At 37.6% G+C, this 25,143-nt stretch overlaps 1 protein-coding gene across 1 annotated transcript in view; it reads right to left on the reverse strand.

Moving 5' to 3' along the window:
* The window catches only part of HDAC9 (histone deacetylase 9), a 608,128-nt gene that overhangs the window by 72,229 nt on the left and 510,756 nt on the right, over nt 1-25,143 (reverse strand). Inside the window, exons 13-14 of the mRNA XM_054564529.1 lie at nt 23,152-23,329; nt 7,791-7,924 (exon numbers count right to left, since the gene is read on the reverse strand). Of these exons, the coding sequence (XP_054420504.1) occupies nt 7,791-7,924; nt 23,152-23,329 (312 nt within the window). The remainder of the gene's footprint in view (nt 1-7,790; nt 7,925-23,151; nt 23,330-25,143) is intronic.

Genomic DNA, 25,143 nt, shown 5'->3' on the forward strand with positions numbered 1-25,143 from the left:
ACCGGAAGGGGACAGACACCCCGCAGGCTTCAGACCTTTCTGTTGGTCACATGGAAAGAAAGTGCATTGTAAGTCAGGAGTCCTGAGTTCTGGGTTCTGACTCTCATGTGTCTTTAATGTGCCCATAGCCAGCGGGGCCATTGTTTCTTCATATATAACTATAAGGAGGTTTGACCAAGTTATTTCAAAGCCCACTTTTAGCCCTAAACTAACAAGATTCTATGTGTAATAACCTTAAACACAATAAAAACTCAATAAAATAGCCTTGATTTTGATTTATAGGTTTGCTTTAGGCAAGCAAATATAATAATGAAAGTGACACATTGCAATGGTTGAGGCAAGAGAGAAGATCTGACTATGAGTATTTTCAAAAGGACTCTATTCTTTGAAGCTCATTTGTATATACTTAATTATAATTGAAAAATAAGAGTAATTTTTAAACACATATTCTTAGATTGTGGCAACTAAAATAATGAACAATTTTCCGAATTAAAAAAATGTATGTATGTAACTTTGGAGTTAGTACCACTATTGTTTCTCAGGTAAATGCGAACTTCAGTAAGGCTCCATCTCCAAATATTGGACTCCCTTTATCTTCTTGTCTCTACTTCATTTAGCTGACGATGTTGCAACTTCATATACTTGAGTTGACTTTCTGTGGCAGTGATTTTTAACACCAGCCATAATTTGGAGTCAGCTGCAGAAACTTAAAAAGTATGGATTCCTAGGTCCCACCTCCAGAGCTTCTGATCAACTCTGGGTACAGCTTGGGCATTCAGGTACTTAGAACCACCCCGTGGATTTTATTGAGAAGCCTAGGTTGAGAAACACATGTTAGAGGGACCTGCCCAGTTTTCGTGTTTGCACATGAACTCAACATACTGACTCAGTACTGACTGACCAACATTTGGGACTAAAGAGCAGTTAATATAAACGGTTGGCACAGAGAAGCCTGGGAGGTAAAAAAAAGATCTGTCTGATCTTTAAAATGATAAGTGCTTTCTACTTTCCTGTAACACTGCTTGACTCAGTCATTACAGCTTAATTTAAAAATATTTCAGGGCATAGAGCAATTTCAAAAGCTCTTCACAAAAGCAGCTAATCCTTTTCGGTAATAAAAGTCTGAGTGCTAAAAAGCATTTGTACTATATATTTTTTAAAATTTTATTTCCACACATTTCAAATCATTATGCACATCAAAAAAATTTTTTAAAAGTTTTACCTTAGTGTAATTGCTCAATTTTCACAATTTTTATCCAGCTGAATCTCCTTCATTGTAGTTCTTTTTTAAACATCACTGTTAGTGAGCATTTTAAATGGTTTGAGTCAAAGCATTGCTCTTTAAATATAATACTCATTTATAAAACAAATTGTCACAATAAACATTTTGTGTTACTTTAACACTACAATTTTCAGATAGTTGAAAGCATAACTCCTTTTGTTAATAAATATTTGGTTAATAAGTTGCAGTTTAAAAAAAAACCCTGTATCACTTTCCAAATGGACTCAGAAGGGTAGTATGTCTTATTTCCTTTAATTACTCATTGTCCATATTAATTCTTCCTTTTTTGAAGAAATAAAAATAAGAAATTCCAAATCATCTTAATTCTGATTATAGGCTGCACAAGCATTTTTAACATATTTATCTGCCTGGGTCCACTCTACTGTGATATTCAAATATCTTTCAGAATAATGACAATGTACTGTGGTTTAATCATCTGACCTAGATCATTTGTACTGCTTCCTAAGTCTGCCATGTCTTTACAGACAATTCACAAGACTCCCTGTTTGAGTTCTTTTTACTGCTTTGTGGTTAGATTCTAAAACATAAAAACACTTTTTTTTTTTTTGCAAACTAAACAAAACAGTAAGCTGTTATGTGCTGCCATCTAGTTAGATTATGCTATAAAACAAATGTTTAATTGAATTTCCATTAACCTGCAGTATTCAGTGCTCTGTAGCATTGATGTCAGAAAACCTGCACATTCCAAAAAGTGTCTTCCCAAAGGGCATTGTATTTCTTTATTTAGATTTGCAAGAGGTATTTTAAAATCACCTATGTGTGTGCAGGAAAGTGCACGGGATACTCCAGCCCTGAGCTCCTTGGCATCCTAAGATTCCACACTAAACCTTCTCTCCACTTTTCTTTTTGGAACTGTTGAGAAGTCCCAGAGAGGCTGCAGTAGCTTGGTTTTGTGTCCCAGGATTGTTTTGTAATTACTTTGTGTTGGCACTTGAATACAAGAGTTAAAACATTGCAGCATAGTATGTTGCTTATGCTTTTAACTTAGGAATTAAGCAAAACAAAGTTATTCAGTGCTAGTCACAAAGAAGCAATGCAAATTCCACATAATGTGTAATCCAACAAAAGCATTATACAATGTTATTATTCTCAAAACAAATGTGAGAGCAAGCGAATGTCTGTGGGTGGCTTGGTGGGGCTGAGAGTCATGAGCACTTCTGGAAAAACAACTGCAAGTGCATTTCTAACAGATGATGGGTCCGTCTGCAATGTTTTAAGCATAGAGGACTACATTCTTTTTTAGGGGCACACACACTTGAGAAAGCGGGTACCCAATCAAAGAGCTTGCTCCTGAAAGGAGAGCAAATGACCCCTCCAGATCTATTTCTTACGGTGACAAGAAAGCTGCTGGCTTTGCTTTTCCTCCCAACCAAATCACTAAACTAAGTATGGATGATTCAACAGGGAAAAAATTAAACGATACTGGCATGAAGAACTACTAAGCATCTCAATTTTTTAAAAACAGTGCCACGTCATGCCAAAGGAAGTTAACCCTTGCAACCACAGTAACCTAAAATAATGAGGACTAATGTTTTCTCTGGAAGCTAATCAGGACTAATAAACACAGCCAATTTCCACGATAACTTACAAATGAAAAGCAACATGTTTACTGAAACAGCTTAAAAATTTTGTCTATACTTAACCAAAGAAAGTGTTATTTTTCTAAATGAACTCCTTAGCCATCTAATTTCATACAATACTGAGCTGGAGGAGATCCTAGAAAATATCCTGCTTAACACCCTCATCTTACACTTGGGAAAATCAAAGATCAGTGGGGTTAAGTGATTTGACAAAAGTGCAGATAATTAATGGCAGGACGAAGGTCAACTGTAATGTGAAACAATAACCATTGAAGAATCGTTAATTTTCTACACTGCTAAATGAAACGACACAATACATAAGTTTGATTTGTGGGTAAGGCTATTGTTCAGAAACAACTGAGCCCTTTCAAAGTTTTCAAATTGCTGTCTTTTCCATCATATCATTTGCTTAACTGCAAAGCTGACTGCTCTTATTGATTTAGGAACGCTGACTTTTTTCTGCATACTGGCAGAAATGAAACTCCTTACATGTTGTTCTAGGGGAACAGTAATCCAAACAGACAGAGGCACACAGACAAAGAGAGGAGGGCAAGGTCTTCGCCACATGGCCTGGGATACTTCTTCCTTCTCACTGTGATACACGATGTCTCTTCCTCTAGCTCTAGCTCAGAGGGACCCTCTGCTGCTATTAAGACTATGGAGGCTGCTGACCACAGTCTTTCTCATTTTATTTATTCCTGCAGCTCAATGAGTCTTCATTTTTTCTTAAATTTTCTTTTTCTTCTTTTTTCTTTTTTATTGTTCAAATACATTTGTCTCCATTTTCTCACCAGCACTTTCCCCTCAATGAGTCTTTAGAAACTGCAATATAAAACTAAAGACTCAAAACCCCTTAGGAGTTTGTAATTATCTATCTATGTGATCATTTGATTGTCTGCTGATCCCACCAGATGATAAAACCGCCTTGAAGGTGGGGGATGCACCTTTGCAGAATTGTATCTACAGCTCCTAACACAGAAGCCTGGAAAACTCAAATTCTTTATAAATAGTGTTGAGTGGATATACCACTGTCTCAAAGTGTGATGCCCAGATCAGGATTATGCAGACACATGTCAGGAATAAAAATTCCTGAACCCCACTCCCACTGAATCTGAAACTCTAGGGTTGGAGCCTAGCAATCTGTGTTTTAAAGCCCCCCAAAGTGATTCCGATATATACTAACATTTGAGCACCACTATAACCAAGGTTGCTGCTTGCTGGCCAGGTATGCCCCCAGAGCTCTGTCAGCTCCTTATGTCAAGGCATAGTTGGATCCCTAATTATGGCTGACTGCACAGACAAGGGCAGGAAAACGGTGTTCGAAGATGGCAAATTGCTGTCTGGACATTGGGAAGCAATGCATTACCCAACCGGTGTGTGTTATATCCTATTTGATTATATCCCTTTCTATAAAATCTAATAGAACAATTGAGTTGAGTTCTCATTTTCACAACCGAGAGGGGAATTTGTCTGTATCAGTGGAGAGAGAGCGATAACCTGGACAACAGGGCGAGGACTCAAATCCCTGGGGTCCCACATACACATAGACTTTACCTTCTCGGGAATGCATGCTATAGACGGAACCAAGGAACAGAGCTGGACTTTAACCTCCTGGTAGTCTTCCCTAGACAATTTAGAAAGTCAGACCAGATTTTCTTTGAGACCTTGGGCCATAATGGTAAATATTCATTCACATCCAAGCTGGAACGTAACTTCTTCTCTTGGACTGAAAAAGTCAAACTCAATCAGAAGATACCATCATTGGCCTTGGTTCTTTTCAAAGGCTCATAAACACCAACCAGGAAGCTCTTAAGCATAGGAACCTTCTTTGCTCTTCAACCAGATAATGCACCCCTGTGCACCTGATCACTTGCTACTTATGGTGCGTGTCTCCCATGGCTTTTCAGCAACTGACTGTAATGAGTTTTGGTGAACTGCTCAAAGGTTTGTTGTATCTTTCTGGGTTTGTTCCCCCGCACCCCGCACAGCACTGAAATTTTCAAAATAATTTGGCTTGAGATAGGAAGGTTAGCATCCTTGTAGGAAGGTTTAATACTATATTAATAAATGTGTATATTAGAATTAAAGTGTCAAGTCAAAAATCACAAGAAAATCCACAATGAACATGTATCAATTGTAATAATTGTGTTTACTGGAAAGAGTACAGGCTAAGGAAATAGACTCACTACTTCTGAATGGGTTGATCTGGCTTGCAACAATCTTTGTATGTTCCCATTTTATTTCATTTCCTCTCCCACTTTCTGGTAGAAACAATCAGGACGAGGAAAAAAGTCATGTTTATTTTGGTTCCATGTTTTATACCTTTTGGTACTGTTTTATCTTACATAGAACCTAAAAGTATCTAGAAAAGGATATTGTTTGTTTAGCTAATGATCATTTCCAAAAATGCCACTTTATGTTTCTGAAATCATTCACACAGAGGTAACATGACATTACATTCCTAGATGCCTTAAAGTTAATTGCTTTTTAATGGTTTTAGAAATTCCATTTTATGTTTTGGATTAGGTCAGCATAAAGTCACAGAAAATGTATAATATAGGAGCAAACAAATATATATGGCCAACAATTTCATCACTTAAGAAAGCAAACATTTAGTGAAGTGCTCCCAAACTATTGAGAAAAATCATGTCCTGTTTGTATTATGAAAAGTTTTGGATCAGACTCTTGTGCTTGGTCTCCATGAAGATCTGACCCGTGGACATGGACAACGATGTGGGGATGGATTGTGGGAATGCGGGGCCAGGGGAAAAATTGGGACAACTGTTACCAGAATAAAGAGGAATAAAAAAAGATTAAATCTGCTGATCTGGGCTTCCAAGTGCATTATTTGTTAATTGCGCCATTGTTTGCCAGAGCAACTCTGATTTCGCTCTCTGGTCCGGGGCTAGACTCAGGCATTCTTGCCAGCCCCACAGAGCTTCTGATGGCTCGCCCTGGGCATGCTATCACATCTGTCAGTGTGACGTATAAATTAACTTTGGAGGTTTCAAATTATACATGAGTAAAATAATGTGATGTATGAGGAATTGAAAAGGAAGACTGGTCAGAAAGGGATGGTAACAGATTTTTATGACCAGTGTGGACCCCATTACATTCCATGTATTTCTGCGCTTCGCTCTGTTCACAAACAGTGTTCCTTCAGGCAAAAGATGTAAGTAATACCACAATCTAACAATGCACTTGAATGCTGTGATCAGCCACTGCTAATTTGGAGTGGTTGGGGTAAGGTTCCAGGATGTACCGAAAACCTGAAAGTGAAAATATGTCAGCAGCAATGCCTCAGCTCACAAAAGCACAGAAAGATTGCCAAGCTGGAAAATATTTACAGTTGGTGCAAAAGTGAGACAGGAATGGCCACATGAATAAATGTCCATTGAGACCGGTCGACCCCAAACAGGTCCCCTTGCTGGTTTGTGTACTCCAAAAGAGGTTGTGCAGACAACAGAGAGGTGCGGCCTCCAAACTGCATTATCGAAACCACGAAAACTTTAACAATAAATCTAAAATATACCAAGGACTATGAAAATCTTCTGTGATATAATATGGATGCTACCAATAGAAAATGAATACTACACTTTTGCTCAGGAACAACCAGAGAAATGAATCTAGCTCAATTCCTTTACATTGTGGTTTTGAGGTAAAGAATACATTTAGTCAAAAGCAAAACTTCAAATATAAAAACCATTTGCTAATTCTATTAGAAATATATAATAAAATTTGCAAAACTAAATCTATACACTGCTCTGGTGCATTCATTCATAATCCCAATTGCTGAATGACCCTAGATACTATCAGTTGATATAAATAACCATTCACTTCCCCCTTTCTAATCTCCAAATGAGAAAAACAATAAAGAAAATATAATTTATCACTAGAAATGAATGCACTGAATGAATGACTGCATCGTCAAAAGTCGGTTATTTTTACTATTTTGCAGAGAAGGATCAGATTGATATAATTCACCCAATCAAATACAGGCAAGTGCACCTAACCCTGAAAAACATTCTGTCCATTTTGGCATTTCTATTTCAACTGAAATGTTCTACAGTTTCACATTAAATTAAATTGGTTTTGATCAGAAATTTTCTTGACTGCATTTTGGTTTCCAAAAATTAATTAATTCAAAAATAGTCAAAAAGATTGTGCCTTTATTGCAGCATAGTGAACTTAATATGGTCTCAATGTATCAATTTCCTCATAACTATAATCAAAATGTTATCTATTTAATTTCTCCCCAAACTTGAAAATGGTAGCTTTTTAGAACTGTTATCATTTTTACTTTTAACCTTTGAAAGCCTAAATAAACAGGTTTTTCTAAATACAAATGGAACTCATCAGCAATCCATTGAAATGAGTCTAAAGAAGTACTCATAAAAGTATTCAAATATCTACCATAAATATATGAAAACATCAGTGACTTCACTAAAAAGAAGTGACTTTTCTTGGTAAGAAGACAGTTAATCTTTTAAATATACTCATTTCCATGATGCAAAACTGGCCTATATCTGAGTTTAGTATAACTTATAACAAGAAATAACAACTAATTTAGCATTTAACAGCTTTTGAAGAGTTTCTCACAATTAACTCAATAAATGATACCTATTTGGAAATAAGAATGCTATTGTGTATACAAAAAAAAATGCTGCAATAATAGCACACACACACATCAGGCGGCGGCTCAGTTCCTCAACACTGACTGAGAACCTACTGTGTGCTCAGCCCAGTTAGGCCTTGAGTTCTACACTACCAGTGCTGATGACGATGGTTCCTCAATCATGGTGTTCAGGCTACAGAGTTAATGTTTTTCTCCTACTACCCAAGTGAATACTGGCCTCTTTACATGATTTATTTAAGTAAGGAAAAGAGTGTGGCCAATTCAGGATTACCTCACATTTATTTAGCAGCCCCGTTTCTTGCAGCCGTGACCAGATGCTCTGTATTCGCCCGGCATGCTCAGGGTGGGTGGTGGAATTGCCACAAACGCACTGGTGTTTCAGCATCAGAGGGTCATAGGCGATTCCTTCAGGACAAAGAAAACACAGCACAGGACTGAGTAATGATACAGGTTAGATGACAAGATGATTATTCAACAAGGCATTCCTTTTAAAATAAGTTTACAAATAGAGAGATAATACATATCCACAAACTCCCAGGAGCAAAGAGGAGCTATTTCATCCTGCATATCTGGGCACATAGGCAAAAAAAGCCAAGCCCTGGATCAATCAGCACTCAGACCCTAGCTTAGTAAATCTGTAAAGTGCACGAAGATGGTAGTATTTTTTAAAAAATATTTTAAAATTTTAGATTTAAAAAAACTAATTTTACCAGTACCTTAAATCATTATGAAGTATTTTTAGACAGATAATTCAATTCAGTAGAAGTTTAAATTGTATCATTGAAGCCACAAAATGAGCTGACTCTTTAAACTGTATATTTATTTCATGACTAATTCTAGCCTCACTTTAGATCTGGTTACTTCTTTGTAATAAATAGGAAGGTTTTCCAACTGCTTGCCTGTTCTGCTTAGCAATTCCTTCAACAGTGGGCAGAAGGAGTTTCTCCTTTGCTTTTCTCATAACTCATGCCAGTCTGTAAGCAACATGAATATTGTAGGTCTTAAAATGTCATATGACAATTGAAGTGTTTCTTTTAAAAAATGAGTAAGTCTATTGCAATCCCTTGAGTAGAAATTAGAGGTACTTAATGAATAATATCTGCTTTTAAATTACCACAAATTAACATATTTCATATTTTAGTTAGACTATATAATGCAAAAGATATAAAAATTTGATGAACTACTAGAGATTCAAAATATGACTTATTAAAGCAACAAATTACATGATAATTATGACTGGTTAATTTTGAAAAGATTTGCACCCTTAAACCAATTTCTTGGGGGAACACATGTTACTTACAAAATTGCTTAACATAAGAAATTATTTAACCAATATTCCAATAAATTACCATCAAAATACATTTCTGGGGACATGAAATGAGGGGAGAATCCATGTTAATGAATTAAAAAGCAAAAATAAGTATCTATTCAAGAACAGACAAGTACCAACTATTTTTGTTAAAAGTTTAATTATTTAGTGCATTTTTATTCTCCCTTTAACTTAGAGTATTCCAAGTTAGAATACCCTAACTTATTAGAATAATTCATATTAGAATAATGTTACTCAAAAATGGAAAGTACTTGTCCCAGAATATACTAATATCATGCAGAAGACTGACATATGTTTTGAAACCATGTGGTAAAAATTATGTCTAAAAAATATATTGGGTTGGCCAAAAAGTCCACTACGTTTTTTCCAAATAATGGCTGTAGTAGTGCTTAGTTGTCTTTAACTTCATTTGAAACAATTTTGTTAGATTGTGTTGTGACAGCTGTCATATCAGCGTGCGTTTAAAAAAAATTATCAAAATTGGTGAATTTTTGTGCAGTCAGTTTAATATTGAAGATGGATGAAGATACACAACATTTTTTGGCATATTATGCTTTATTATTTCAAGAAAGGTAAAAATGCAACTGAAACACAAAAAAAGATTTGTTCAGTGTATGTAGATGATGTGACTGATCAAATGTGTCAACAGTGATTTGCAAAGTTTCTTGGTACTATTGACATTTTGGTTAAATAATTCTTTGCTGTGAGGCTGGCTGTCTTATGCCTTGGAAATGTTTAGCAGCACCCCTGGCCTCTACCCACTAGAAGCCAATAGCAGGAGATAGGCAACATACTCAAATATATAAGTCAATCAAGTTATTGGTGAAAATGAAAAATGTGTCTTTTATTTTACAGAAAAAATAAAATAGACTTTTTGGCCAACCCAAGATATCATTTTGCTGGTCCAAATAATATTCATTCTTAAGACTTAACTGAGTCTTAACCTGTTCCTAGACCCCTGACTCTCAAATTTTCATCCTCTGTGCTAATCTCTCTTCTGAAGAGTACACTTGCAAAGTTGCCTATTGAATTGCCTATTCAAAATCTCCACTTGGATGTCTTAGATTTGAGTTGATGATCTTAAACTGCACAGTGTTCCTCATTTCAGGAACGGACATCATGATCCACCATTGCTCCTGCAAGAAGTCTTAACAACCTCGTGACACTCCCTATCCAGTGAAACAACACATAGTGTCTATTTTCCCTGCAAAATACATCTTGAATTACTTCTTATCTCCAATGCCAAAACCATACATAATCCAAGGTACTATTATCTCTAATCTGAACTCCTGAAATAGCTCTGTAATAAGCTACCTGACTTTCACTCTATTCCATTTGCCACTTAACTGTAGCTACTTCTGAAATCCTTTGATGACTTCACTGATGGGATTTCTCAAGGTGAGCATATACAAAGGCCCCTTCCCTTCTCTCCAACTTCATCTCATTAACACCTCCTGCTGCTCTTGATCTGTTTCTCTCACAAAAGCCTGCCATCCATTCACAAAAGGACCAAAATCATACCAGCCTTGAGATCTTCGTACACGCTGTTCAACCTATGCCAAAAGTCTTCCTTCCAGGCCTAATTTGGCTAATTCCTATTTATTTTTCAAGGCTGTTTTAAGGTCACTTCCTCGACAAAGCTTTCCCTGAGATCTCTAAATTAGGTCTCCTACTACATACACTCATAGAATCTTCAAGGTCTTCAGAGTATTTATCACAAGTATTTAATTGTTGTATAAACTCGTTAGTTGCATATTTCTTCATCTGGTAAGATCTAGGAAAATACAGACTAAAGTTGTATTATTTACCTCCAAACTCCTAGTATCTGTAAACATGCCTGAAATATAGTAGGTCCTCAAAAACAGTTTTAATGAATAAATGAAAAACAAATACAGGGTGGGCAAAGGAGGCTTAAAGTTGTGAGTATGCAAACCACAGAGTTTATTCTTGTACTATTTTATATTAGTTATTGTATTATTTTCCATATGAGTATGCAAACCACAGAGTTTATTCTTGTACTATTTTATATTAGTTATTGTATTATTTTCCATATGGACAACTGTATTCCTTTTTCCCCCCACCCTGTAAATACAAGAACTAGGTCAGACATCTCCCTTACCAAGCCCCCCTTGATGAGCCTAACTACTAGGTCTCCTTGGACTCCTGAAGGTCTTGTAGCCTTATTTCTTTAGTATACTACCTTTCATTTTATGTCTTATCTTTCTATAGGCAAGTATCTCCAATATGGGCATTGATTTTTCTCAGCTTTATATTTCTACATGAAATTTTGCATAAAAAGGAGGTGAGTAAATATTTTAAAATAAAGTCCAGATGAAGACATGAAGACAGGCAGTCATAAAAAGTAATATTCCAAAATGTAAAGATATAAAGGACATGTCTTCGCAATTCAGATATACCAAGTATTTATCAGTCACTATTACATAACAGAAATGGTTTCACATTTTATCAACCACAGTTTCATAATACACAAAGAAAAAATATTTAATGATATATGGAAATGAAAAAATATAGTATCTCCATCATTTTAAAAACATACTCTTCAAGAGTAAAGATTCTAATCACTAAGTTGTTTAATTTTTTTTCACTATTTCATTTCTTGACATATCTAACTTCACCTCCATAGTAATTGTTCCTCTTTTAACATATTCTCTATAAACCACTGCCAAAAAAATTATGAAACAGGTTATGGTAGCTGGAAGTTATTGCCAAGTATCTGGAGATTATAAAACAAAGTCCAGGAGCTCTTGGAAAGACATTTGAATTTAAGGGGAAATAAATAAAGTCTGGAACCCTAAACCTCCACTTATTCATCTTAATGATGTACCAATGAGGTGTGAACAGGTAGACTGCAAGGTGAGACTTAAACCTCATCCTTCATTTCCATTCTTTTCCTCTTTTCTTCCTTTTTTTTTTCTTTTCAGAAACAAAGACTTATAGGGTGAGACACAATCCCGCTCTTCTCTTGGGGACTCATATGGAATTCTACTTTTCTTTGGCCCTTTCTGCCCCCCAGTTACCTCTTGCAACATAAACCCATGGATCCATCTCTCTCTCGATCAATTGGCTAAGTTAAATTAGGATTTGGGCCATCCAAAAGAGTCTTAAAGTCTTTACCTGCATTTTAAACCCTAGAGGTTTATTTTCTACCAAAAAAAAAAAAAAAAGAAAAAGAAAAAGAAAAAACACCTCAAAAACTTCTGATATGTATTTTAGACTTTGTGCTTTTTCTGGCTTTTAGTTTTATTGAAAGAGATAAGTATATGAAGTACCTAAATTGTTCTAATGGCTTTCACAAAAGTTGGTTTAGTTGAGCACCATGGTTCTATTTTGCATTAGACTCTGATTAAAGAGATAATATTACAAAAAAATAATTTAACTCACAGATTACATAAAGTAATCCAGTGTTGGAGTAAAAGAAGGCCTTAAGTTGTACAGGGCGATAGGGAAGATAAAGTCAATCAAGATTATTGCTATTAAGTTCTTGTTTCAATGAATCCCATTTGTTATAAACAAGCACAATTACATCATCTACTGCCAACGTCCTATTGTGAAGCCAAGGCCAAGCCTCATCAGATGACTAAGACAGAATACATTGCCCTTCCCTTAGTTATAAGACCACTTCAAAACACCATACCTTAGCTTCAAACAGAATGAATAAAGCACCTCTTAAGTTGACTATTACTATCCAAATTCCAATACAACATAAAATTCATTTGAAAATGTGGCAGCCTGACTCCACAGCACACAGTCTTCATTGTCACTCCAGCAGCTGCAGGATCATGTGCTCTTCTCATTCATCCTGGAAAAATCTTCATCCAGAATCTCTGCAGGGCCACCAGGCAGTAGCTACATCTCAGTCTTTGTTTCCTGGTCCATTCAAGTCCCCGCAGGAAATGAACTAAAGACTTCATCTTTCAACAAATGGCTGAACTCAGATAGTTTCCCCTTGAAACACTGCTTTGTTCTTTACAAAGAGGGGTTGGTGTGGCCACTAGAGTGGGCTCCTTAGAATCCACATAGGGGGTCAATGTTTGAATGGTGTGTCTTGAAAATTATGTGACTTTAGTATTAAATAACTCTTCAGTCATATCAAAAAGTATGGCTCTTACAGGATGGATTTAAGCAAATACCTTTATGCCGCTTTGTTTTCTCTTCCTGTTTTCTTACTTTTTAGTGTAACAACTATTGAGTGTGTGAGATTGTATCACTTTCTTCTGATAAAAAATATTCTAAATATTCCCAGTGAATATAATTGAATGTGAATGTCAGTTCTGATTTTTTAAATGTACCTACAACAAATAGATATCAAAGAGTGAAAAAAAAAAAAGAAAGGAGCTTAATGCTGAAAAACATTTGTTTTCAAAAGCACTACAAATAAAAGCTGTAAGAATTCATCTCTAAAATCAAAATCATTAGAAAAACAGAAATGAATTTTGAGATCATGTGGATTATAAGGGTGTGCAGGCAACAGGGGAAGTTTTAAAGTTTGGATTAAAGCCAGAACAATATGTGGGGGAGTAGAGTCAAAACTGTGCATTCCATTTCCTTTGGATTTGGAAAAGTACTAAATAAAAGTTTGTTCATATATATATATATACATATATATACACATATATATATATGTATATATTCTATCCAGAAAAACTCAAGCCATTGTTAGTATAACAAGAACAGTCTACACAACACCTATGTAACCTGTGAGCCAAGGAGAGTAGACTGGAATGTGCATGTGTAAACAATGACTACTTCACTGTACTAGTTAGTGGGGGCAGTAAATTCCATTGAATGAGCAAGTATACTGTGTGGCTGTCACATTCAAAATGACTGAGCAGATCACTCTTCCCCTAACTGCAGCTGGAGCAAAACTGGGAAAGTCAGCTGGCAATGCTGTTTGCCTAAAGAGAGCAGGAAGAGCACAGCCCTCTAAGGAGTGCTCCTCTAATCTCTGAGGAGAATTCTCTGAAGAATCAAAGGGCACATACTTGAAAGACATCTACTCCTGGATAGACAGAATGCAAACACACTCTGAACAACAACAGCACAATCTCCATGAAGTGCCAGAGGAAGAAGTTTCAAATCAGCCTGAAATTCCAGGTACCCTGGAAAATTCTGTCCACCTAATACACTGATGGGGTTCTGAATATACACTGCCTAGAGAATTCACTTAAATACATAGAGGCAGTCCCCATTTGGCGACGGCAAGCAACGCACCCAAAGAGCCAAAAAGTGGGGAAAACACACAATAGAAGACCCTAAACTGACCAGTGCCAGGGAGCTTGCCGGCCAGGGGGGCCAGATGAGTACGCAAGGTCAGGAATAAGCCCCCTGGTCTGGGGCAAGCACATGCGAGCCCTGGCAGGTGGGGGATTCTGCCGCGCCAGGAGCACGCTCAAGGAGCTGGCGTGAGAGTGCAGAGCGATCCCAAAAAATAGCCCAGCCCTGACCGAAGGGGTCACAGAGCTTCCCCAAGCAGGAGTCAGACACAGACAGTAGACCCCTGGAAGGCTCAAACAAACAACCCAAAGTCCTATAGGGTCAACAACTGACATCATCAGAGGCAGGCCCAGAAAGAAAAGTAAAGGACAAAAATACTTAACAGACTCTCACAAAAATGGGAAGAAAAAGAAGTTCCCCCCAAATGAGTGGAAAACGGGACTCCCCACAGAAAGGGCTAAATGAAATAGAGGCAAGGGAACTATCAGATACTGAATTCAAAACAATGGTTCTAAGGAAGCTCAATGAGCTCAGCCAGCTCAAAGATAACTATGAGAAACTGCAGAGAAACTATCAGGATCTTACAGCAAACTATATCAGCCTGGAAAAGGACATAGAAACTATCAAGAAGACACAAGAGGATATGAAGAATGACATTTCTGAATTGAAGAACACAGTAGAAGGAATCCAAAGCAGGCTGGATGAAGAGGATCGAATCAGTGAGATGGAGGATAAGGTAGAAAGAAGCTCCCAGAAAGAACAAGAAATGGAAAAACGGCTCAAAAAGAATGAAGAGGCATTTAGGGAAATGCAGGACAACCTGAAACACAATAATATCCGTATAATAGGGATACCAGAAGGAGAAGAAGAGGAGCAAGGGATAGAGAACCTCCTCGAAAAAGTAATGATGGAAAATCTCCCTAATTTGAGGAGAGAAAGGCTCTCATGGATCCAGGAGGCACAGAGGACCTCACTCAAGAGGGACTCAAAGAGGTCCACTCCAAGACACACCATCATTAAAATGGCAACTATCAAAGACAAAGAGAGAATCCTCAAGGCAGCAAGGGAGAAGGAGAAAGTAACATACAAGGGGACCCCGATATGCCTAGGAGCTGACTTCTCAACAGAAACACTACAAGCCAGAAGGGAATAGCAAGAAATATTCCAAGTCATGAAAAGCAAGGGCCTACAGCCAAGGCTGCTCTACTTAGCTAGGCTCTCAATTAAAATAGAAGGGGAAATACGGAGTTTCCCATACAAGAGAAGGCTAAAAGAATACATCTCTACCAAACCAGCACTCCAAGATATGCTAAGGGGACTGGTAAGGAAAGGAACGAGAGAGAGAGGAACACAGGTACAAAGAGAAAAGATGAGTAAGTTTCTATCAGTAATAACTCTCAATGTGAATGGACTAAATGCCCCAATCAAGAGACACAGGGTAGCTGAATGGATAAGAAAACATGACCCACACATACGCCGCCTACAAGAGACCCACCTCAGAGCAAGAGACCTCCACAGATTGAAAGTAAAGGGATGGAAAACAATATTCCAAGCAAATGGGCATGAGAAAAAGGCCGGATTGCCATACTTGTATCAGACAAAGTAGATTTCAAAACAAAGGCCGTAAAAAGAGACCCAGAGGGAAACTTTATAATATTAAAGGAAGAATCTATCAAGAAGACATCAACATTGTAAACTTATATGCTCCCAATATAGCAGCCCCCAAGTTTATAAGGAAATTGTTGGATGACTTCAAAAAAGATATAGACAGCAACACACTGACAGTAGGGGATTTCAACACCCCACTGTCAAAAATGGACAGATCTTCCAAACAAAACATTAATAAACATATCGTGGCGCTGAATGACACACTGAATCCAAGAGACTTAACTGACATATATAGAACCTTACATCCCAAAGAAGAAAAATACACATTCTTTTCAAATGCTCATGGCAGTTTTTCAAAGATAGACCACATGATAGGACACAAAGCAAACCTCAGTAAATTCAGGAAAACTGAAATAATACCAAACTTTTTCTTGGACCACAAGGGCTTGAAACTGGAAATCAACCTCAAAGAGAAACTTCAAAAACTTGCAAACTCATGGAGACTGAACAGTAGACTATTAAACAATGAATGGGTCAATAATGAGATAAGAGAAGAAATCAAAATATTTCTGGAAACAAATGAAAATGAACAGACAATAGTCCAAAACCTATGGGACACAGCAAAGGCGATCCTGAGAGGGAAGTTCATAGCAATACAGGCTTACCTAAAAAAGACAGAAACATTTCAAATAAAAGACCTAACACTACAACTTCAAGAACTGAAGAAACAACAACAAACAAATCCCAGAGCAAGTGGAAGGAAGGAAATAGTCAAGATTGGAGCAGAACTGAATGACATAGAGATGAAAAGAACAATTCAGAGGATCAACCAATCCAGAAGCTGGTTCTTTGAAAAGATAAATAAAATTGACAAGCCTTTAAGCAGACTCATCAAGAATAAAAGGGAGAGGATCCAAATTAATAATATCAGAAATGAAAGAGGAGAAATAACAACTGATACCACAGAAATACAAAGGATCGTCAGAAACTACTATGAACAATTATATGCCAATAAATTTGAAAATCTTGATGAAATGGGCAAATTTTTAGAAAAGTATAATCTTCCAACACTGAAGGAGGAAGAAACAGAAAGCTTGAACAGACCAATAACAGCTGGGGAAATTGAAGCAGTAAATCAAGAAACTCCCGGCACACAAAAGCCCTGGGCCGGACGGTTTCACAGGAGAATTTTACAAAACATTTAAGGAAGAGCTAATCCCTGTCCTTCTCAGACTATTCCAAAAAATCCAAGAGGAGGGAAGACTCCCGGACTCCTTCTATGAGGCCAACATCACCCTGATCCCAAAACCAGATAAAGACCCTACAAAGAAAGAAAACTACAGGCCAATTTTGCTGATGAACATAGATGCTAAAATCCTCAACAAAATATTGGCAAATCGCATCCAGCAATACATTAAAAAGATTATCCACCACGATCAAGTGGGATTCATCCCAGGCATGCAGGGATGGTTCAATATAAGCAAATCAGTAAACGAGATACATCACATAAATAAAAGAAAAGACAAAAACCACATGATCATCTCGATAGATGCAGAAAAAACATTCGATAAGGTACAGCACCCATTTATGATCAAAACACTCAGCAAAATGGGAATAAATGGGGCATTCCTCAACGTAATAAAGGCCATATATGAAAAACCTACAGCCAATATCATACTCAACGGGCCAAAACTGAAAGCTTTCCCACTAAGATCGGGAACACAACAAGGATGTCCGCTCTCACCACATCTTTTCAACATCGTGTTGGAAGTCCTAGCCACAGCGGTCAGATAAGAGAAAGAGATAAAAGGCATCCAAATAGGAAAGGAGGAAGTAAAGCTATCATTGTTTGCAAATGACATGATAGTGTACATAGAGAACCCTGTAGACTCTACCAAAAAACTCCTCAACCTAATAAGTGAATTTGGCAAAACAGCAGGATACAAAGTCAACATTCAGAAATCAAAGGCATTTTTGTACACCAGCAATGAAATAGAAGAAGAAGAAATCAGAAAAAAATACCATTCAATATAGCAAGAAGAAAAATAAAGTACCTAGGCATAAATTTAACCAAAGATGTAAAAGACCTGTACACAGAAAACTATACAACACTGACAAAAGAAATTAAGGAAGACACAAATAAATGGAAGCATATACTGTGCTCATGGATTGGAAGAATTAATATCATCAAAATGTCCATACTACCCAAAGCAATTTTTAGATTCAACGCAATCCCTATTAAGATACCAATGACATATTTCACAGAAATAGACCAGACATTTCAAAAATTTGTATGGAACCATAAACGACCCCGAATAGCCTCAGCAATTTTGAGAAAAACAAAGTAGGAGGGATCACAATACCGGACATCAAACTCTACTACAAAGCCACTATACTCAAAACAATCTGGTACTGGCACAAGAACAGACCCATAGACCAGTGGAACAGAATAGAAAGCCCAGAAATAAGCCCAGGTCTATATTGGCAACTAATATTTGACAAAGAGGGTAGAAGCATAAAATGGAGCAATAATAGCTTCTTCAACAAATGGTGTTGGGAGAGCTGGACAGCTACATGCAAAAAATTGAAATTGGATCATCAGCTGACACCATGCACAAAGATAAACTCAAGATGGATAAAAGACTCAAATATAAGTAGCAACACCATAAAAGTCCTAGGGGAGAACATTGGCAGGAAACTCTCAGATATCCCATGCAGCAATTTTTTCACTGATATGTCTCCTAAAGCAAGGGACATAAAGGAAAGAATAAACAAATGGGACCTCATCAAAATAAGAAGCTTCTGCACGGTAAAAGAAAATATCAGCAAAATGAAAAGGGAGCCAACCATATGGGAAAATATATTTGCTAATGATACATCAGATAGAGGTTTCAGGTTTGATCTCCAAGATATATGAAGAACTCACTCGACTCCACTCCAAGAAGACAAACGATCCAATTCAAAAATAGGCAAAGGACCTGGGCAGACACTTTTCCAAGGAGGAGATACAGAGGGCCCAGAGGCATTTGAAAGGATGCTCAGCATCACTAGCCATCAGAGAAATGCAGATCAAAACCACCATGGGGTACCACCTCACACCAGTCAGAATGGCCATCATAAACAGATCAACAAACAACAGGTGCTGGCGAGGCTGTGGAGAAAAGGGAACCCTAGTCCACTGTTGGTGGGAATGCAGACTGGTGCAGCCACTATGGAAAGCAGTGTGGAATTTCCTCAGAAAGCTGAAAATGGAACTGCCTTTTGATCCAGGGATTCCCCTGCTGGGACTATACCCTAAGAATCCCAAAACACCAATTCAAAAGAACCTATGCACCCCAATGTTCATAGCAACACAATTTACAATAGCCAAGTGTTGGAAGCAACCTAAATGCCCATCAGTAGATGATTGGATCAAAAATTAATGGTACATATACACAATGGAATACTACGCAGTAGAAAGAAAAAAAGAACTAATATACTTCGCAACAACATGGATGGAACTGGAGAGCATTATGCTAAGCGAAATAAGCCAGGGGGCGAAAGACAAATACCATATGATCTCACCTATAAGTGGAACCTAACCAACAATACAAAGATGCAAGGAAAATAAGACCAGCAACACTGAAAGGAAAAGAAATCAACAGAGACAAGAGGGAAGCGGGGGGCAGAGAAAGGGAAGGGAAGGGGAAAGTCAAGGAACATATAGCAAGGACTCATGGACAGAACCAAAGGGGAAGAGCTGATGGAGAGAAGGAGGGAGGGGGCAAGGGAAAGTGGTGGGGGGTAGGCAGAGACAAATATATTTGAAAAAATAAATTAAAATAAAATTTTAAAAAAAATAAATAAATAAATACATAGAGGCAGGAGAGATTTCTCCTGACCTCAACCATCTCCAATTAACTAGATTTTAACCTGGTGGCAGGGGTCTGTGTTTCTGCCAAGTAGTGATACCTTCTTTGAATACAAAGATGAGGCCACTGACACTAAATACAAATAGTGGTGAAATGGCAAAACTAGTCTATACTGTTAAAAGTCAGGATAGTGATTTCCCTTATTGAGGGGAAAGAGGTACAATGGAGGCTCCTAGGGTGCAGATAACATCCTGGGTGCTATTTACATAGGTGTGTTCATTATGTAAATGTACAATGTACTGTACACCCCTAAGTGTACTTTGTACACATGTTGTACTTTAATAAAAATTGTAATTAATAAACTGGATTAAACACAGAAAAAAAAACAAAAAAAAAGAACAAAATGACTGAGCAGGTACAAAAACAAATCTGCATCAAATTTTGCATTAAGCTTAAACATTCCTCCTCAGAAACTATTGGGATGAAGAGCCACATACTGTAAGGCCACATCTATGGGCAACTGGTGGTTGACAGCTCATCACAACAACATGCCCACTCATGCATCATGCCTTGTGCAGAGATTTCTGGCAAAACATCAAATCACCCTCAGACCTCCTACAGCCCAGATTTGGCACTGTGCAACTTCTGGCTTTTCCCAAAACTAAAAGCATCTTTGAAAGGGGGGAGATTTCAGACCCTTGATGATTAAAAAAAATATGACGGGGCAGCTGATGGTGCCTAGGAGAACTATGTGACGTCCCAAAGTGCCTACTTTGAAGAAGACTGAGGTGTCATTGTCCTATGTACAATAATTCTTGGATCTTGTGTCTTCTTCCATAAATGCCTCTATTTTTCATAATACATGACCGGATGCCTTCTGGACTATATATATACACATATATATATATATATGTATGTGTGTGTGTGTATATGTGTGTGTGTGTGTATATATATATATAGTCTTCATCCCAATGACAGTGGAGGGGCTATTAATGTATATATAAATTATATACTTTACATATCTATCTATCTATCTATCTATTTATTTATATCCTCACCGAAAGACATTCCATTTGCTTTCTGAGAGAGAAGGAGGGAGAGCACAGGCACGGATGCGGGAGAAGCATGGACTGGTTGCCTCCGTACACTCCCAGAACTGAGTACCTGCTTGGGGACCAGGGATTACACACGTCTGGACCAGGAGTTGCATGTGCTCAGACCAGGGATGAACCCACAAACAAGGAACGTGCCCTCACTGGGAATCCAACGCGCAACCCTTCAGTTCCGGGGAAATGCTCCAACCACTGTGCCGCACCAGCCAGGGCTGCATGATTTTTCTTTTTTTAACTACTGAGCCTTTTTATTTTTAGAATTCATGTGTTAGTAAGCAACATTTTTAAGGTCAAATAAGACAATAAGCAGATTTTCCTCTATTAAATTAAATAACTTTGAAATCAGTTATTCTCTAACCAGAACAATAGTTAAAGAGTAACTTCTACTTTCCGAGTTTTTAGAGTGGAACTATTAAATCTGTAAGTGTTTGACTATATCTATATATACTATAGATATGCTATATAGATTATTATTTGTTGATTTGACTGAAATTTATTGCATGCCTATTAAATACAAAATCCTGTGTTTTTAAAGTATAAATTTATAAAATATCTTATTAAGCAAGAAATATGCCTCAACAAGTTACTTCCCTGCTTGTATTTAGAGTATAAATGCTGACAAATACTAGGATGTTGGCATTAGGAAAAATAAACTAATCATCTGAAATAACTGATCATTACGCTGAGTGATTAGGCTATGTTTATGTCATGGTTATATTAGTAGTACACCCTTTCACCTTGACTCCTCCAAGGCCTACAAAGCCTGTCCATTTGGCAACACTGTTTTCCCAAACATCTAGGATCGTTCTAGTATACAGAGATCTTGCTTCATTCATATTGAAGGAACATATAAAAGTAAAGGAAACCAAAGCATGTCGGAAAAGGACCGATACTCTTAACCAAGAAAAGAAACTCGGTCAGCAGTTATAAGAGTAGATAGCAGCACACGATGAGTACATGGGAACAGCACCACAAAAATTTATTGTTAAGCTCACTTTTGAAACAATGAAATTATTCTGAGTGAATGGAATTGCCATTATGATAGGATGGTTGTGCCTCTGTGTTCTCTGAAAGCATAGGGCTAAATAAAAACCACTTTCAGGAAGAGAAATGAGAAGTACCAGTATGTAATTCTTAAAGCCTATACTCAAAAGTGTTCCTACAAAAACCACTCCTCTACATCACGTATCTGGCTTTGAACAAAGACTCTCTGAAGACCAGGGATAGAACCAGGCATGACTGATCCAAGTCGCTTCCACTCATACTGCGCTGCCATCCTGGGTTGTCTGGGATACTGGGTCAGGTCTGCTCTGCTCCAAGTAATAAAACGATCAGAGGCAGTGGCTGATGTGGTGAAATAAATATATCCAAATATACCCAGCCTGTGCTCCTACTATGGAATGTTGGCTTGTGGTCTAACACATTATAAAAAGTAGCTCCTATACATAGTTTTTAAAGATGTCTGTCAAAGTTGAATAACTCACCCATTTCATTCATTGATTTTTTAAATAAGAGATGATATCAAGACTTCGGAATGTGATTTCAGAAAAAAGTATTTTAACTTTTCCAAGCACAAAGGGTTGCATGAGGTCACCGAAGCCATTAAAAAGAAACTTTGAATCCTGAAAAAGGATTCAAAAATAAATCAGATAACCTGTGAGAGCCTCTGGGGGGAAGGTGCATATGAATTCTCCTCTTGCTGCATCCAAATTATGAGTCCCTCAGGGCTGCGATATCTTTCATTTGATCAGCCACAGTCTGAGAGCCTGGAACAAGAATGGGGTCCAACGAATAGAAAGGGATACCGCACAATTCCTTTGTAGAGGGAATAGCACCCCTTTTGGTGTGTGTGTTCCTGCCTTGACCTTCCTCTGACATTGGAGTTATCTGGTTTGTTTTCCCCTGTAGCCAGATTCTGAAATATCAAACACAGCTGTAGGCAAAGGAATAGGTTGGTTAAATGGCCCACCTAGAGGTGCAATAAGACATGGAAATGGAACTAGGTATACAGCATTCAGTTTGATTTGCCTGGCACCATTGTCTGTTGTGAATCATTTGTATGCATAAGCAAAAGGAAACAGAAAAAAAAGGGGAGGGAGAAAGAAAAACAAACTGGGGGAGGGACACTATTTATATTCAAATATAGCTGAGCATCATAAATTTCCTAGGGGCCAGGACTACTAGCAGGAAGAGGTTGAGGAACTCTGCTAAAAATATGTGGTAGGGATTTTTGTTTCCAAAAGGGACCCATGCACCTGTTGATGTGTTTTCCAGGCCCTTGAATGATAACAATTTATGAGGCTATTAATACTAAGCCCAAGATTTATCAGATGTGCTATTTGTCTTGTGGCCAATATAACCTCATAAAATTTAGGTTGCATTGGGTTAAAATAGAGTGTTCTGCTGTTGGAGTTATTCGGAGCATTTAAATCGGCTAATCCTACAAGAACGGTACATTTAGCGTGCTTATTAGGGAGAGTCTTTAGGGATTCCTACCAGTTGCAGAGCCAGGCTGAAGGGGGCGGTCCATTGCCGGGTGAGGTAAAACGGAGGCAGCTGGGGAGGAATGAGTCCTGGAGACAAGATGATGTTTCTCTAATCCATCCACGCCAACCCCAGCCAGCTGAGCTTGGCGCACCGAGAGCGCATGTGCGTGCTGGGCTTCCAGGAAGGGCTGTTGCCAAGAAAAAAGCACAGTAGAAAGAAACGTGAGATAAGCATTGAGGGAGACACTGAGAGCGACATGTCAACAAATTAAGTTCATCAGGTCAGCGACATAATAAACGGTGTGAAGGAAAAAGAAAAAAAAAATAGAGAAAGGGAGAGGAAAAAACAAGATCTAGTCAATAAATCCATTCAACAGATGTTTTCACACTGACAGCCAGGACCTGTCTGCCTGGCTAAGGAGGAGTAATGGCAGGAGGCCTGTCAGTTTGAACTGATTGAAAGAAATAGACCTTTAACCTCAAGAGGGACAGCAACTTCGACTCATTTCCTATCTTGACACCAACATTTTCAATACAGCCCCAGAGCTGTGGCAACACAACGCGGAAGGGTGACCCAACCCCTTTCAAACAGCCAATGAGCTGGATTCTGAAAATTCTATCTTCATCTTATTTCAGTGATATTGTTAATGAAATCTATGAGATCCTAAAAGTACCAAATAAAGGGCTTTATTTGGAAACCCTTTAGTGTTCTTATAGTGATAGAGGACAAAGAAATTGTTGTAGGTTGTCTGGTGTAACTTCACTACTACAAAAATCATCAAATTCTTTTATAGAGTATGAAATAGCATCTCAATGACTTAACAATGCTGTCACTTTCCATACTTCTCAAGTTATCAAAACAAAGAACCAGAGTTTGGAATCTTCAGGAAGACTCATTCCATCTATTCCTCTGTAGCCAAAAGAAGATAATCACTAAAACACAGATAAACAATTAATTTAACTTCAAATACTACACAGTTAATATTTCCTTTCTTTTCAACATCAGGGAATTCATAAACTTTGAGTTACTTTTCACGTATCTTTCATTTTTAACATGGAAAATCGTTGAACAGTGATACAAAAGATGACCATCACATGCCTTGGATAAGGAAACTGATACTCTGAAAGTTTAACAAAGACTTTTAATGCAAGTCTAATTCCTATAATTTAAAACTTGTATATGCCTTTCTGCTTTGATCTACCTGGCTATATTTACTTTTTCAATGCTTGATATAAACATCACCTCTCCTTAATGAGGACTCGCTTTAAACTTTGTTAGGTTAGGTATTCCTCTACCACCCACCCTAACCACGGTATGTTAGACTCTTCCTGTATTTCTAGCACCAGACTTTGTACATCCTAAGTGCACCAATTACTAAGTGAGAATGCTAACAAATCTACATAGAACACAACTGTACTCAATGCATATTATCTGGTTTTATGTCATTATGTCTGGTTTTATGTACTGTTCTTCATATATGAGTTAATGCTATGTATAAACAAGAGTTATAGATGTATATTTAGTTATAGATCATAGGCAGAGGTTTTCCAATTTAGACACATATTAAGGATCATTTAAGAGTAACTGTAAAACAGGTGATGATTAATGTATATGTTATGTAATGTATTACATAATTATGTATTACATAAATTAATGTATATGTAATGTAATCAGAACAGGATTAACTCCTGTTCTGATGCACAGTATAACTGAACCATCAATCATTTCAAACACATTTGTTACATGCTCAGGCTCTGGGCATTTGCTTCAATGATTCGGATGGTTGATCAAGATCTAGTTCTAGCCTTGACCAGCATGGTTCAGGAGGTTGAGTGTTGTCCTGCAAGTGAAAGGTTACTAGTTCAATTCCCAGTCAGGGCACATGCCCAGGCTACGGACCGGATCGCTGTTTGGGATATGTGTTGAGAGGCAACCTATGAATGTTTCTCTCCCTCTCTTTCTCTTCCCTTCCCATCTCTCTAAAAAAAAAAAAAAAATCAA

Source organism: Pteronotus mesoamericanus, unplaced genomic scaffold (assembly GCF_021234165.1).
Source record: "Pteronotus mesoamericanus isolate MK-2021 breed Mesoamerican mustached bat unplaced genomic scaffold, CSHL_Meso_final scaffold_85, whole genome shotgun sequence".
Taxonomy (NCBI): Eukaryota; Metazoa; Chordata; class Mammalia; order Chiroptera; family Mormoopidae; genus Pteronotus; species Pteronotus mesoamericanus.